This window comes from Phytophthora cinnamomi (assembly GCF_018691715.1).
Source record: "Phytophthora cinnamomi strain GKB4 chromosome Unknown Contig55, whole genome shotgun sequence".
Lineage (NCBI taxonomy): Eukaryota > Oomycota > Peronosporomycetes > Peronosporales > Peronosporaceae > Phytophthora > Phytophthora cinnamomi.
Window position 1 is genome coordinate 661,278 of NW_027150988.1, and position 16,147 is coordinate 677,424.

General features: G+C 44.3%; 1 protein-coding gene across 1 annotated transcript; it reads right to left on the bottom strand.

Moving 5' to 3' along the window:
- Positions 1 to 13,419: 13,419 nt before the first annotated feature.
- On the bottom strand, positions 13,420 to 14,910 carry IUM83_12841 (putative chromodomain protein; the record flags this gene model as incomplete). Its single annotated transcript, XM_067937486.1, has 1 exon — positions 13,420 to 14,910. One exon carries the CDS (start codon positions 14,908 to 14,910, stop codon positions 13,420 to 13,422), a length of 1,491 nt encoding a protein of 496 aa, XP_067788036.1.
- Positions 14,911 to 16,147: the final 1,237 nt, after the last annotated feature.

A 16,147-nucleotide genomic window follows, 5' to 3' on the forward strand; every position in this document is an offset into this window, starting at 1 on the left:
GGGGAATGCACGCACACCGTGGAAATAGATATCGTTCCGGATACGCATGGCTGTGTGGATGCGCCATAGAAGGATCTCACGAAGATGGCGCCATTCGTCATGGAGATCGCGGTCGGACAGGAAGATCAGCAGCTTTCACCCCAGGAAGCATCGAAAATCTGGAGCCCATGGTTCTGCCACAACACCTGGACGGGGTCACACTCGAAGAAGCAATGTGTAGCAGCCTCTATAGCCCGGCAGTCAGGGCGCACACAGTGCTGCGCCAGCGGTGATACTGCACTCAAGTGACCCTGGCCTATAGACTGGACGTTTATTGGCTAGACTTTCGGTATTTGCCAGTGGGGGCACTTTTTACAAATGTATTGCCAATAATTGGGTCAATTTGATATTGTATTGAGGTCAGTGTAGTCCAGTAATAAAAATTATATATTGAAAAAACTGATTATTTATTGTATTGCACTATTTTTTTCCGACCTCTGCTAATAAAGCCTCGTGGGCACAGACTGAAGACAAGCACTCAATGCCTGACTTGCCCTTGTGGCTAGGATTGATGGTGTGCAAGAAAACAGAGCTGGCAGTGCCGACCACGCGCAGAACCGACAAACCAACAGTGAAGTGAACTCGAGGCCCTCATTCAGCAGTACCCGTTCTGATATCTTTCTCTCGCGAGATGAACTCGTTCATAATTCCTCCTAGGCGTTGGAGGTCGATGTAATACCGAGTATGAAACGTGGCTTGGTTGTATGTAACGAGCGAAGGTGCCACCGCAGAGCAGCCAAACATTTCACCTCTGTCAAGCGCAGGATCGTCTGGGCACCAAATGCAGTTATCTTGTTGCTATGGCCGATGTCGGCTTCGCGGACGATATCCTGGTGCAGCTCGGCCTTCCTCGAGCCAGTAGTATGACGTAGAACATTACGCCGGCAGTTTTTTTCCTTACCGTAATTTACTAACAAGAACAATCGCAGAACCTTCTTTTGGGGTAGCAGTCGTTTTGGCGACACACCCTCTCGACCACCTGAGAGCGAAACCAACGCCCTTTCGATCTGAGGGTGGTTTCAGATCCGCTCAATCGGTGAGAATGAATTTATAATATATATATATATAAAGCCGATTGATCCTGATAAACAAATGCCAAGTATATAGTAATTACTACAAGTAATAGGAATGTGCAATTACATTTTAGATAGTGGATTACAGTGTAAGGCAAAGCCATCGCAAGAGCGTTGTGGTTTGCACACATTATCAAAGTTTCCTCCAACTGAAATTTTCGTACCAAAGGTCAGCGAAGATATGATGAAAAAAATTATTTCAGCACCGATGAATGAAAGAATCACTTGCTTGTGTGGATCGTCAATGGAGAGGTGGAACTTTGCAAAGCACTGTAATAAAGAAAAGCATTCGAAGTGGATAAAGACAATGCCACATCCGCAAGATCTTGGGTGGTGGGGTCCGGATTATAGTAAATGGTAAGCAATCTACATAATTAATTTATTTTTTTCTCAAAAAATTAAAAGGGGTATGTATATAGATACACCCCACTGATAACATGTCGAACGAACTAACTTTTGGAAAATACAAGGGCACACCGATCGAAGAAGTATATGCTTCTGATCCTGGTTATTGTCGATGGATGCACAACCAGCCCAGTCTAAATATTACTGAGGATATCAAGATTTTCCTTTACTCCAAGTTTCTCAACAATGATAATTCGTATATGATGAGTTGGGGCAAGTACAAGGGGAAGACGCTAAAGCAAATTAGTCGCACCGATTCTAATTATATCGATTGGCTTCGTAAGAACCCATTCGTAATTGAGAAATGCCCTAAGCTTGTCGAGGCTTTAGAGCTTAATTAAAAAAAAAATATTTTTTTAAATCCAAAACTAAGCAGTGGTAAAATCGAGAACCTCACCAGTTAGACGGTCGTAGGAGAGCTCTTGCTCACTCACAACCAATACGAGCATGTTGGTACCTTGGCAACCAGCATTAACACCGCTTACCTGAATAGCCTGGGGTACATCGCGTTCCGTCAGGCGGCTAACATCAGCAATGAGAACACGGTTAGTTAGCGACCACGTTTGATAGTCAAGAAGACCATTCACCAGCTCAGGAGTCAGATCACCGTTAATCGAAGCAATCTTAGCGATTTCGTTAGTGAAGTGGTGGAAGTCATAGTCGTGGCTGATGTCAAACGTCTGCTGAGAACCAATACGAACGTTAAAGTTGCGAATGCTCGAACCGGGGTGAAGAGTCCAAGGAGCCGAATCAAACGGACTCTGGAACTCCTGTACAGCAGCAGAAGCAAAACTACCCGTCTGCTCAGCAAATGGAAGGAGGATAATATACTTAGCATTCTTAACAGATGCCGATAGCTGGAGATCAAACGCGGCATTAAGCTGAGTCGACTGCTTACCAGTACCAGCACGCTGGTAGAACCACTGTGCATAGCAATCATTGTATCGAACCTTCTTTACAGGCTTGGAGATAATTGCCTGAGGGTTCTCAAGATGAACGAACGGTACATACAGACGAGAAGTAGTAAATGGCATGTAAGTACCATCGATGGTCGGTTCAAGTGCATTGACTACAGCACCCCAAGAAATGCTGAATGGAGCAGAAGCAGCAAGAACACCAGCCATAGGATTACCGGTCGAAGAAGCTGAAACCATTACTGGACAAGTGTTGCCACTCGCGAGAGTAGTGCTGGTTAGCGACATACCCTTCGACGCATCTACAGCAACAGACGAAGTACCCTGGTTGACACGGAAACGGAGACGGATCTGAGGGTTAGCCATCAAGTCGAGCTCCTTGAAAACCGGATGGAGGTCAGTTAGCTTAACCTTAAGCATATAGTTCCACGTTCCCATGATGGCGTTAGCGGTAGCAGCACCAGCTACGAAGGCACCACGAGCAGTCTGATTCGAGATAGTGGTAGACGCGGCAGCTCCACCTACCGACGGCCACGACGTAGAGAAATCAGAACCGGCATTAGGAGGGTTCGACAGAAGTCGGCGAACAAAGCCATCGTTAGGAATGGATGCACCACCCGAGGGGCCAGTGGTGGCAAACGAAGATGAGAATGCAGTATTGTTTGAGTATCCGTCTCCAGTAGTCGAGCTGGTACCAGAACTGTACAAAGCGGACTGAGCAGCATCCGGGTACAGGAACGACTCTGCTCCATGCTTCTCAACGTACTGTGTGCTGTAGCTTGTCTGCGCGCGGACATTGTTCCAAAAGAGCTTGTAGTCGGCCATTGATACAATGGTCTTACCATTTAGTTCAAGCGACATGCTATCAATGACGTTCCAGTTGCCACACTTTAGAGTGGCACAGAAACGATTGGCAGCAGCGGTCTGAGAAGCACCACCATTCTTCATCGATACCTTGTATGGGAGCATGATGTAAGCATCGCGAAGGCAAGCAAATCCTTCGGAGCCGTTAAGCTGAGCAGTGGCATCGATAGTAATAACGCCATTCTGATACGAACCCTGGTTAAGGTCGATTACAAAGGGTACTCGCTTGCCAGAAGATACCTTGATCTCCGGGTCGCTCTTGAGCGAGCTCTGGTACAAATATTGGTCGGATAGTTGAGTTTCACTCATCGTTGATTGTATATGTTTTCTAATATAGTTTGCACGAAATTAAATATTATGAGCGACCTTATCAAGCCGATCACATCCGATCATGATCTGATCAAACTCGCCAAAAAACTTGGAGTACATCTGGATGATATCTATGAATCGAATGAAATAACAAAGCCAATATCTAAGAAAGGTTCATACCTGGTTCTACTACGACCACCTAATCTTGACGTAGGACACTGGACGGCTGTCCATAATGGTGAATACTTCGATAGTATGGGCGAGGCAGCTCCAACAAAGTATGGAATCGGGAAGTACAATCCCAAGCAGTACCAAGGTACGTATGGAGATTACTGTGGTCCATTCTGTTTGCTTTGGCTCTATTCCAAGCAATATAATAAACCGCAAGTATTTTCAAAGATGAAAGATTTAAATTTAACTATTCTTTAGTTTGGAAAATATAGATTAATCATGTATCGTGAATTAACGATCTCCAGTGATATTCCAGGCCCCAAGCTGACCAAAGCTTTCAAGACTGGTAAGCTAAGTCTTACAGCTGACCAACTCAAAGGAAGTGGTTCAGTTATCCATCTTCACCCAGCTTCATATGAGAAGGCGCTCAAGGCTCGCAAGGCAGGTCGCGGCGTTCGTCTCGACATCACCAGACACGAAATCAAGAAGGGATACAAGCGCGCACAAGGCGGATCAATCTGGTCCAAGGTATGGGGAGGCATTAAATCCGCCTTCAAGTTTGCTAAGGACTCAGGTCTATTGTCTCGCGCAGCCGATGTTGCTGTCCCCGCTCTTGCAACCGCACTCGGTGCTCCAGAGGGTGCTATCCCAGCAAGAGCTGCAGTCCGTTCTATGACTGGCGTCGGTGTTTATAACTCTGACAGTGATAAGGAAGGAGGCCGTCTAACTATGACGGATGTTAAGAAAGGTGCAAAACGAGCGCTTTCGTATGCTAAACGCAAAGGTATTCTGACTGATGTCGTCGATTCCGGTGAGAAGTACCTATTATCTAAGGCGACCAAACCTGAGCATGGAGACCTAATCAAGTCTATTCGTGGTGAAGTCCGCCGTCGCTATGGTGTAGGTGTTGAGCGACCCCACCAGAGTGTTGCCAAGCCAAAGCGTAAGAAATTTGCAAAGGGTTCGCAAGAAGCTAAGGATCACATGGCTAAGATTCGTGCTATGCGAAAGTCTGGTGGTTCCTTCCGTTTGTAAAAAAAGTAGCATTAGCCCACCTATTTTTTTGGTCTCAGCAACAACATGATCGAGACTGAAGTATCGCGAAAGATTACCTTCTTATCATTTTGGTTGTAGATACTGATAGTAATTGTAGAGCGAGAGCCATTGTGGCAGTTCATCCACGCATACTGACTGGGTTTGTACGATATCAGCTTTCCAATCTCCGCATCACCTCTATCGAAGGCACTGACAATATCACCTGATGCGACGTACTCATTTTTGATCAGGTCGCAACGAACGATGTATGAGCTGGTGGGGTGAATCTGAGGGATAACGTTAGAGAGTTGAGCACTGGCAACAATCGCTGAGGCAGCAGGGTACGTACCTGACGTTAGACCAACAACCTTTCCAAATTCGGCATTATCAACAATCAGGCGAGGGACGCGAGTGGTAGTAGGCAATCCAGTACCACCAGATGAGTATAGACCAGTAGCTGGTCTTGTCCAAGTACCTCCGTTAGTAGGTAATGTTGTTGGAGTAGGTGAAAAATCTACTTGGCATGCGTAATAGACACTGTTTTCACTAAGCTTTAGATAGAACACGTTGTTTCCAGTCGGATCGATCAAGTATGCTCCAGCATTCACGAGGGCTGTCTGAATGCTGCGATTGATGTCATCATAAGAATAAATGCCATCCGGGAGAGTGATACTGATAATAGAGGTGGTAGCCGCAGTCGGGACTTCGACCTTGAAGCTTGTGTTTTGAAACTGCATCGAGTCAATGTTGTACTCACTGTTGTACATAGTAATGCTTTGCACTGCGCAAACTACGTCGCGGAAGTCAGCAGCTGAACCAGGGAACGAGTATTTCCATGTCGAGTTGTACCCATCTTGGATTAGGTTGGTACTGTCAAGTTTGAGAAAGCTCGCCATTTTAGTTATATATGATGATAAGCATTTTTCTGATGGATAATTCGGAATTACTGTTCCATTGAAATAGGTCTGTCAAAGTTGTATCGGATTTGCCCCTTTACAGAGTCGATGAACAACATCTGTCCTTTCTGTTCAGTTGCTTTATTGTAGTAATAGACAATCGACCGATCATCTACCCCCTTGATATTGAAGTCCCTGACAACCATTTGTAAATCACGCTTCGAATTAGCTTTTAGGATAGCTACGTACTCCGAATTCAAGCGAATCATCTTGTCGGTGGCAAAGTAGCTGTGGCTAAGGAATATGGTTGATAGCTTGAAGTGTCGGCCCCTTGTGAAGTAGTGTGAGAAGATATTCTTCTGAAGTAGCTTATCGTTGCTGTAGTCATCGATGATAACAAGCTCAGGTTTATTCGAGCTCATGGGAGTATGGCGTACTTGATCAACCTTTGGTGGGGTATCAGGGTCAGCAAACGTAATGAAATCCTCTAACTTATCACGAAGATACTCATACAACTCCTGATGAGGATTACGCGCAATGATTGTTAAATGAGCGAACATGTGGGGAGAATGCTTAAGGATAAACATACAGAGATTATTCTTACCACTGAATGATGGACCAAGGACAACCATTCTAAACAGCTTTTTAATGTCAAGGGCAGGAATATCACCCATGCCAGCCGACTTGAACTTTTTTGGCAACGAAGCGCCATAGTTTGGAATACCGCTCATGATCGTGTCTTTAATCACTCGATCTATATAGTTCGAGACAAAAACAACTATGAGTTCAGGTTTCTCTTATCCCAAGCCAATATTTTCATCGCCTATCTATAACCCTGCATTCTATTTAACATTGGATGCCAGTGGATATCTAACCTATGACTATGCTCAGACGCTTTATCTCGGTAAGAATGATTATCGCTTGACTTATATTACAGGAATTACTCCAGGGACAGCAACACAAGGTGTAGCCCTCATTCCAGGTACTAATAATGATATCAGTGGAATTGGAGCATTATCATGTACCAGTCTGACTGTGAATGGCTCCAGCGTATCATCTGCCCCCACTTACGTTCTTAGTATCACTCCTGGAACGGCCGCAATCAACAAAGCGCTTGTGTTGGGGGCATCGGGCGAGATTGGAACGATCACATCGCTAACAGCGACATCCATCACTGGAACGCTACAAACCGCGGTACAGACGAATATTACATCTATCGGAGTGCTTACTAATCTTACGCTTAATACAGCCAATACCGGACTCCAAACGCCTAACATCAAATTTTGGAATGGAACTACTCTCGTTTATGACAACTTCGATCATAGTCAATACATTGGAACCATACAAGGTGGATGCGTTGCTCAGAAGGCTTTGGTCGTAGATCTTAACAAAGATATTGGTTCTATCCGCAATCTGAGTTGCACAGGTGCATTTACTGCATCCACATCCATATCTACGCCAACGCTGATCGGAACAACGCTCAACATCAATCCTACGACTCTTCAACTACGAGGAACTACAATTACTGCTACCGCTGCTGAGCTCAACTATCTGGACATTACTACTTTAGGTAGTGCTCAGGCCTCTAAAGCTCTAACATGCAATGCTTCGAGTGATATCATAAGCATTAATTCACTTACTGCTGCAACTCTCAACTCATCCTCACTGCTAAGTGCATCTATCACGGCTGGATCTACATATACAGCTCCGGTCTATTCGTCGATGTATAATATCATATGTAGGAATGATTCGATTACAAACTCAACCTTTGCTGGACTCGCCTTTCACATCGATTCAGGCTCGATTGGTGCCACCACCCCTGGGGCGGCTATCATCAGTCAGAGAACCTCTGCAACGGCATATGATGGATCCTCAATTGAATTCTGGACGAAAGGCACAGCGGCTCAGGCAGGAGCTCTCTCACGACGTATGACGATTACGAATACAGGGTCTATTAATTTTGGGAGCGGCAATTCAACAGATGGTGATCTCCTCCTCCTGAAGCCAACCAGCAATGCTCTCTTTCGTTTTGGGTCAGCTACAAGTGCTAATAATTGCTATAGTATCCAATGGACATACGTAGCAGCTGGCAGTAGCTCCAATCGATTGGGTTTCGATGCTTACGGAAGTAGCAACACCCTTTGCATGACAGCCGATAAGCGAGTCTGTGTCGGAGGAAATGCGCCTGAGAGCCAACTACACGTACTCGGATCATCTGGTAATCTCTATGGCAGCTGGGAACGTGTTCAGGAGTGGTGGAATGATCAGGGAGCTCCTATCAAAGTTGGGCTCATCATATACAATGAGGCTGGAAACAGCGATACCAACGGCGCGTCGTTTGGGACCTATACAGCCGATCCTTTGCGATTTATGATAGGGGGCTCAAACAAGATGCTTCTCAACACTTCTGGACGGCTGGCAGTTAATCGCGTATCACCGGAGGCAACCATTCACGCTGGGGGCATGATATGGGCTGACGAGCTCTTTCATTCAAAGCAGAACGTGGACGGAAAATGTGTCTATCGAACGAACTGGAGCCAAGCAAACTACCTCGGGTGGGGGACAGATGCGACGGTTGGAGCTATGCGTCTGGGGGTATGCGATGCTAATTTTAACTGGGTTTCGTACAGCCCATGCCGAGGTGGTAGCTATACGAATGCTTCGGACCGGAGGCTAAAGAAAGACATTGTAGAGATCCCTTATGGATTGGATGAAGTGCTACGCATGCAACCAAAGCGTTTTGCTATGAGAAACGACAATTCAAATCACGTTGGCTTCATTGCTCAAGAAATGGCTGAGATCATCCCTGAATGTGTGTCAGGAGTAGAATCGCCTGATGATGAGTTAAATGAATCAGGGGAGCCTATTAACCCTATGGGTATCGATTTGGCATCTCTGGTATCAGTATTGACTAAAGCCATCCAAGAGATAAAGAAGGAAGTCGATGAGTTGAGATCGATTATCGCTGAGTAATTATATACAACATGGGTTGCGGTCCAAGTAAAGAGCTCAAAACCAACTTAACTACTGATGACCCGAACCAGATTGTTGGATCGACCATGCTCCAAGCTGATAAGATTATTGTTCTTGGTGATAGCGTGTTCCTGCCCACCCAAAGTCCTGATGGGGAGTCTGCCATACTTGAAATTAGTATCAGCGATAAAAAAAATCAACATTTATCGAGGATTTAGAAATAAACTGACACGGATGGGGCTTTCTTAGAGAGCAAACGTCTTCACTGTTTTAGTTTTTTTCTTTGGCTGGTAAGCCCACATACGGCCACCCTCGGTTTGCGTTGATGCATCTACCTTTTTGATCGATTTATCGAGATCAGTTGCCCATACAGCTGCCTGAGTCTTTTGAGGTCGGTCATGAATGATAAGATTCTTCATGATTGCTTTGAGTTCAGCAACATTGTTATCGGCGTTTTCACCATAGCTACCAGATGAGCTGGAAATAATGCGGGGGTTGAAGAAGAACATGGTTATAGTAGTCGAGTGATAATTTGCTTGAATTCCTTATCGTCAATCAATCGATTGCTGTACATATCCACCGTGAGAGACTTGAGCTGCTTAATAATGCTTGGATTATCATTTCCTAACTGAATCTCCCCCTTGAGCTTGTCATACTCAGCACGAAGGGTTTCCAATGGATCCGTGAGCTTATCGTGAAAACAGTATTGAAGATGCGTGATTGCAAGGATCTCCTTGAACATTTTTTTATCTTCGACGCTGAGTTTGTCATACGACGCCTGATCAATATGTTGCTTATACACAAGCATTCGGATCATGCCTTGAAGGCTATCACTGATCTGACACTTCGGACCACACTTTCGACGATTTGGTTGCACGATTACAAGAGTCTTAGCATCGAGGTCAGGAATACGAATATACTTGCTACCAAGCTGCTTGTAGATATATGCCGACGGTGTTGCTAATCCTTGAATCTCATTGAGATTATAGGTTCTACCGCGTCTGACAACACCTTCCAGTGGAGCCACACCCGCTCCTCTTAGGCCACGACCCTTCAACCCGCTTCCGCGAGAACGCTTTGCAAACTCGTCGGCGGCACGCTCACGCTCCTCTTCTTCCGCGATCTCTTGAGCCAATTTGGAATATTTCCTATACTTAACGTCATAAACCGACTTTGTGGCTCGTACAGCTGCCAATGAAGCACGAAGTGCAGATTTTGCTGCCTTAAGGACTGACTTGGAACGCTTGGTAGTTGACATGCGCGTTTCTTTCTCCGCTTCCTTCTCCTGCTTCTTTATGATTTCATATTGTTTCTGAGCTTCACCATATTTTAGGTAAGCGCGTTCAGCGTCATCATGAAGCATGTCCAATTCACTCTCCTCATATACATCCTCACTTTGTTGTTTAACGTCATCAGCATTGCTGAAGATTACCTCGCGAATGATCTTGAGATTGTCATTCACATTTTTAATCATTTTCTTCTCCGCTTCAGTTGCAGGTCCTTCGATATCAGTAGCAGTACGACGGGCATCTTCCAGACCGCTTAGAAGCGCAAGGAATGTATCCATCCAACGCATCACCTTCATTAGCCCAGTCCATGCGTTTCCTGAAACAACTTTATGGTCCTTATTCCTAATGTTGAAATAGTGATTATCACTTGGTACGCTAAAGTAGTACGTGGCATGGGCTTTTACACCATTCTTAGTATCGACGACAGGCTTCAGACGAAATGGGATAACAATCTTGTTGTCAAAGAGGCTCTTGTAGTACTCATATAGTATTTTCTTAGCTTCGCTGTCAGGGATTGATAGATTTCTATCCATATCTTCATCTAACCCGGTTTTCGTACCATGTCGTGCCTCGCGCTCTTCATCATCGTCATAAGGCTTGTAGTCCTTAATGGTTCTCTCGACATCATTAGCCCCAACCATAGTAAGTTCTAAGCCTCTATCCTTGATCATGTCCAAGAACGTTCTTAGTGTGGATTGCCAATCAATCTTCTTCAGTGCTGCTGTGTGCTTCAGGTTTGATTCCTTTCCAAACACATCAACGGATCCATCCTTGACCCAAACATACTGTTCCAATGAGCTTTTGTCAGATTTATACTTATCCTTGAAAATTGGTACAATGCTCTTCGTTAATCCATTCGAATCCAGCATCTCCATGTTTTTAGAAATAATCCATAGCATCTTAAATCTACTACGCTCATCGTCGGATGTGGTAGAAGTTATTTTTCTATCAAATGTAATATTGGGCAATCTTCGATCCTTAAGAACAGCATCAAGTTCTTCTAATTCATCACCAGTTCGCTTATTCTTTTCCAAACGCATAAGAGTCCTCGTTCGATTTTCCTCATCCAACATTCCATGTGTTTCATCGATCGATTGACTTTCAGCATCATAGTACATATCTTTAACCTTTTCCATAGTTGCTACCCAGTCAATATACTCGTATCGTCTGTATTTATTATCATTTTTCGATATAAGCGCCCCGTTTTCACCAATAACGTAGCGTTTATCCTCTTTAGTATCTTTCTTTTTAATCGGATGAATTCTAAGCGCAACCCAATTAGGGAACTTTTTGTAAAAAGCTTTGACCCATTCACGTGAGGCCACTTGCTCCTCCGTGTCAAGCCGGCTTGGTTTTGATGATGTATTCGTTGCTGCATCTGTAGTTGACGGTTTGATACTATCTGTATTTGTCCCATTGTCTGACATTCGTACATCATTGTCTACTTCAGCATCTACCATACGTACGCCATTATCCACTCCAACGTCCACTGTATTAGGACGGACCTGAACGTTTCGATCAGTTGAGTCAGGACGTGCTTGAAATCCTCTATCAGTTGTATCGGGGCGTACTTGTACTTCAGCATCCATCATATTTACTTCATGATCAGTTGAGACCTCAGGGTTTGTTTGGGAGGATTCATCACTTACCGTTTTTTTTAATGGCTCAGACGACCCGGTTGTGGAATCTGTCTGAGCTGATGTGGAAGATGTGGAAGTTAGGCTAATAGTTTTACCTACGTCGCTTGCCCACGATGCGCCTTCATACATATCACGCTTAGCATTAGCTTGACGAACACGACGTTGAGCCTTTTCAAGAAGCTCCTGTCGCTTTTGCTCTCTCTGAGCGAGGGATGTGAAATTTGGAAACATTGTGTCTATATCAAACGAATCATAAAAAAATGAGTACATAATTACCAGTAGCTCGGCATAATTGAGTCGTGCCGAAACTGAGAGTACGAATGGCAAATATGATTTCGCTCATTTAGAAGGCTTAGATAGCGGTCCTTGATACAATGGAATGGAACTCCAAATATTGCTTCCAACTCATGGCGATACTTACGATTTACTACCGTTTTTCGAAAATTAGCTACTGCATCGAGGTTCATTAGTTCGTTCTTGATTCGGCTTACTTCCTGGATAATCCATAGCTTCCGCTGAAGCTTAGCAAGCTCACGGTCCTTTTCTAAACAACTGGGGCACATAATTATTACTATATATTAAGTCATATATTTCCTGAATATTTGGAAAAATATTGAATCTAATATACTTGAGTCGAAAGCTTACAGAGGATGTCTATATCAATTTTATTTACAAGCTAATTAGACTCTTTTTTTTTTTGAATCCCAATACTCCTTTTCAAGAGTCGATCTCCTGTTTTTATTAATTAAACGGAGATTTGAGAATGGCTCCCAGGAGTCAGGTTCATTACCCAGCCATCTCACAAGATATTTGTACTTTCCGGTTCGCATCTTTTTGTGATCTAAGATCTTCTCCGCCTCAAGAATATCACCTCGATTAATAGTAGCATTCGTAGTCTCTGATTTAACCATTTTGAGATCGTTTGGTGCCTTGTACAGGGTATGTCCATTTTTTGAGCGGATTTGGACTCGGTATCCATCAATTCCAACGATTTTATAGACAGCTTTGCTCCATCGAGCAGCTTCTTTATCAAACGTTTGCTTCTTAAGTCGATATAGTACATTTGCTCCGACTTCGAACTCATTCTCAACTCTCTCTGCTTCACCTTGGTTGTGTTCCAGCTCGGACTCGATGACTTTACCTTTAGCCTCGTTTGGGGTCATTTTAATAGAGCGATGGAACGTGCTATTATAGTTTTCAATAACATCACTGATAAGTTTCTGCGTAATCCTCTTGGGAGACATTTTAGTTAGTCTCTGCTTTAATGTCCTGTTGAATCGTTCAATTTTACCCATGGTTCCGTGATCACCTGGTTCGTTGTTGTAGTGCTCAATGTTCTTACTTTGGAAGAATTCTTGAGCCTGTGAGTTCATGAACTCGCTTCCATTATCGCTTGTCAGGATATCAACTGTGTGAAGGAGAACAAATGCTTTGAGCGCTGCTAACACAGTTGCTGCCGTCTTGTTTGATAAGAGCTTTGCGTACCCCAACCTTGAGTTGATGTTGATAGCAGTCAAAATTGGTCGTTTCTCCCAAAACGCAAGATCCATTTGCCATGAATTAGGGTTGTGTGAAGCTATTTTAAAGCCATCAAAGCGCTTCTTCTGATCCTGAAATCGCTGAATATCGGTCTGGTTCGCATACCACTCCTTTACGATTTTGATAGTAATCTTAGGGTCTAACTCTTTGGCCTTCTGATACAGAGCTTGAGTGCCGATAAAGCCGGTTTTTGGATCATAGTAGAGTTTTTTTAGTAGATCTTGAGAAGACATGATCCTATATTTAGAAGGAAAAAAAAATAAGCATCACCCTTAGACATCAAGCGGAATTGTAGAAATACCATCTGACAGTACCTGTCGCTTGTCGTAGTAATAATTGAGGGCAGTTTTGGTTTGAGTATAGGTAATGATCGATTTGGTTTCTTTCGATAGTCTGAAACCCTTGTTAGTACCCCGAAGTGTGATACGGTCCCGTACAACTGTCTCAAAACCGTCTGGGTTAAGTACATCAACATTACGACCACGCCCCTGCTGGATACCCTTAGCACTGACTTTGACCTTGTGCTCCTCGTCTGGTAGGTAGCAGATATAATTCTTGGAGGATAAAGAGACCATTGCATCACCTCGCCACTCTTCCTTGAATAAACCAGGGGTGCGGCGGTCGAACTTGGCTACCTCAACGTTGTAGTCTCGCGGGAACCACTCATACTTATGCTCGTCGAAGTGATCACGTAGTTCAGGCTTGATACATTCCTTGAATGGGTTCTCACAGCTGAACGCAATGTATCCACTGTCCGTGTCCATCTCCTGATATTGGAAGTCTGAACGATCAAAGTAAAAGTCGATGCAGTCATAGTAAAACTGAAGCATGCGTAGCTTTGCGAGCTGATAGATAGCAATCGATAGATGGATCGGGTTCTTGTTGTTGAGACGACGCTTTTTCATCGTAATCTCACAAGAATCATTAAGCTCCTCCAACCCGTGGAACGTAAAGTGTTCGATCTTGTTCTTAATTGCTTTGTCGTTCGACTCATACTTGACCTCTTTGTGCTTGCTCATATCCATTCCAGATCGACCGAAAGCACTGTTGCCTACCAGTTTCATCATCTCAGCAATCATCGCCTTCGACTTATCAACATCACCCTCGCGCCGGGCGTTTGATACAGCCTCCATAAACGGATCAAAAGCCTTGTGAGAGCTGGCCTTAATAAAACAGTAAGTTTTGGTAATCTCCAAACCGTGGGAAAGATACCACTTGAGCAAAGGTGCGTATATTAGAATCTTTTCACCAAAGTAGCTACCTATCAGCTTACGAGCTGGTTTTGCTCGGCTTTGCTTACGTGCCTCGTTATACTTGTACATGTGATGACCAATGACACTCTCATCAGCACAATCGATTAGCGTGTTTTTGAAAATTGGGGTCATCTCACTGAAGTACTCTTTCAAGTGGTCTGGTGTGCGAATATCACACTCGAGAAAGCCGAAAATCTTATCACAAACGATGTCCTCGACAATGTCATCATAAGCCTCGATCGTAGTCAATCGTCCGCATGGCATCTCATTACCAAGCGCCCATAGGTATAGAGCGTTGGCATCGTATCCGATAATTTTCTTACAGAGCTTGCCACCTCGAATCTTCGTCTCATTGCGCTTAGCGTAGCGATTGAAGATAATAGATGGGCCTCCAGCAATGTTGGCTTTCATCTTAGCGTAGATGTCCTTTTCCTCCTTATCAATGCTATACACCAATCTGTCCGAGTTGAACTCAAGCAACTTCTTATAGCGGAATCCCCTGAGCGACATGTCCTTACGGGCGGTGTTGCACTTGATACAGCTAACCAATACATTGCCATCGATGTGTCCAATCTTGTTGTTGATACGGTCTGCTGAAGCGGTATCGACGGTCAGCTGGCAGTAGCATAAACCACACAGATACTTTTGCTTTTGTAGCAATGTATTCAAGTGAGCAAGTGTCATACCAAATTCCCGCTTTGCCTTAGCATCCTGACTCTTGTAGCCACTCATACGCTGGGGTGGAAATTGGAATGCGTTAGCAGGTGCTTTATCCGGATATTGGAGATTGTTAAAGCAGGTCTGATACATAACTTTTTCACTAAGTCCTGGTAGAGACACACCATCAGCGAACATATCCAGATCGAAACGCATGAATAGCTCGCGCTGGGCTTTAATAGCCTTGATGAATGGGACTACATCGAGATTGTTGTACCAGACCAGTAGGTCCTTGATGGATTTCATCTCATAGTACCCCCACACAAACTTTACTCGCTCGTATTCATCATCGCTGATGCTTGTTCCACGGAGCTTGCTGTCAAAAGCTGACTTAGGCGGTATAATAGTCTGGTTGAGTACATTGAACGCGGTGATGTACTCATACGGGAAAAGACCCTTGCCAAGACCACAGACACATTTAATTTTGTCATCACATTTACAGCCACCAAGATATGTCGTAAGATACTTATCGTAGCTGGTACCAGCCGGTACATAGTTGCTAATATCGAGCATTTTCATGTTCGATGTAGCAATGCACATGTAGCTGGGGTTCTTGATAACAGATTTGATGTTGTCAGTACCAATGATGGCGAATAAGTCGCTCTTAATCAAGTTGATATCGTATCGACCCGAATTGAAGCCGAACACAGGAACCTGATCAATCTGCTGTTTAAGACGCCCGTAGTCGGACCTCTGCTTACCAAACCCAAGACTGCTATGAAAGTGGAAGAAGTTATCATACTTCCCTTCCTTAATCCAACTCTCCACATCAGGCATCTTGTACTTCTTACCCAGATTGGCGCCTGGGACTTCCATACCTGTCAGACCGTGGGCATTGATGATTTTTTGCAGAAGCGACTTATACTTATCGACACTGTACTGTTGGATCTTCAGCGATACATCACCGATGTATTTGAACATATCCGTCAGCAGCATCTTCGGATCGTCATTCACAAAGCAGCGAACCTCCTCGGTTAAGCTATCAGCTACGGATACAGACACAGGGATGTGTTCGTTCGTGAAGACAGTA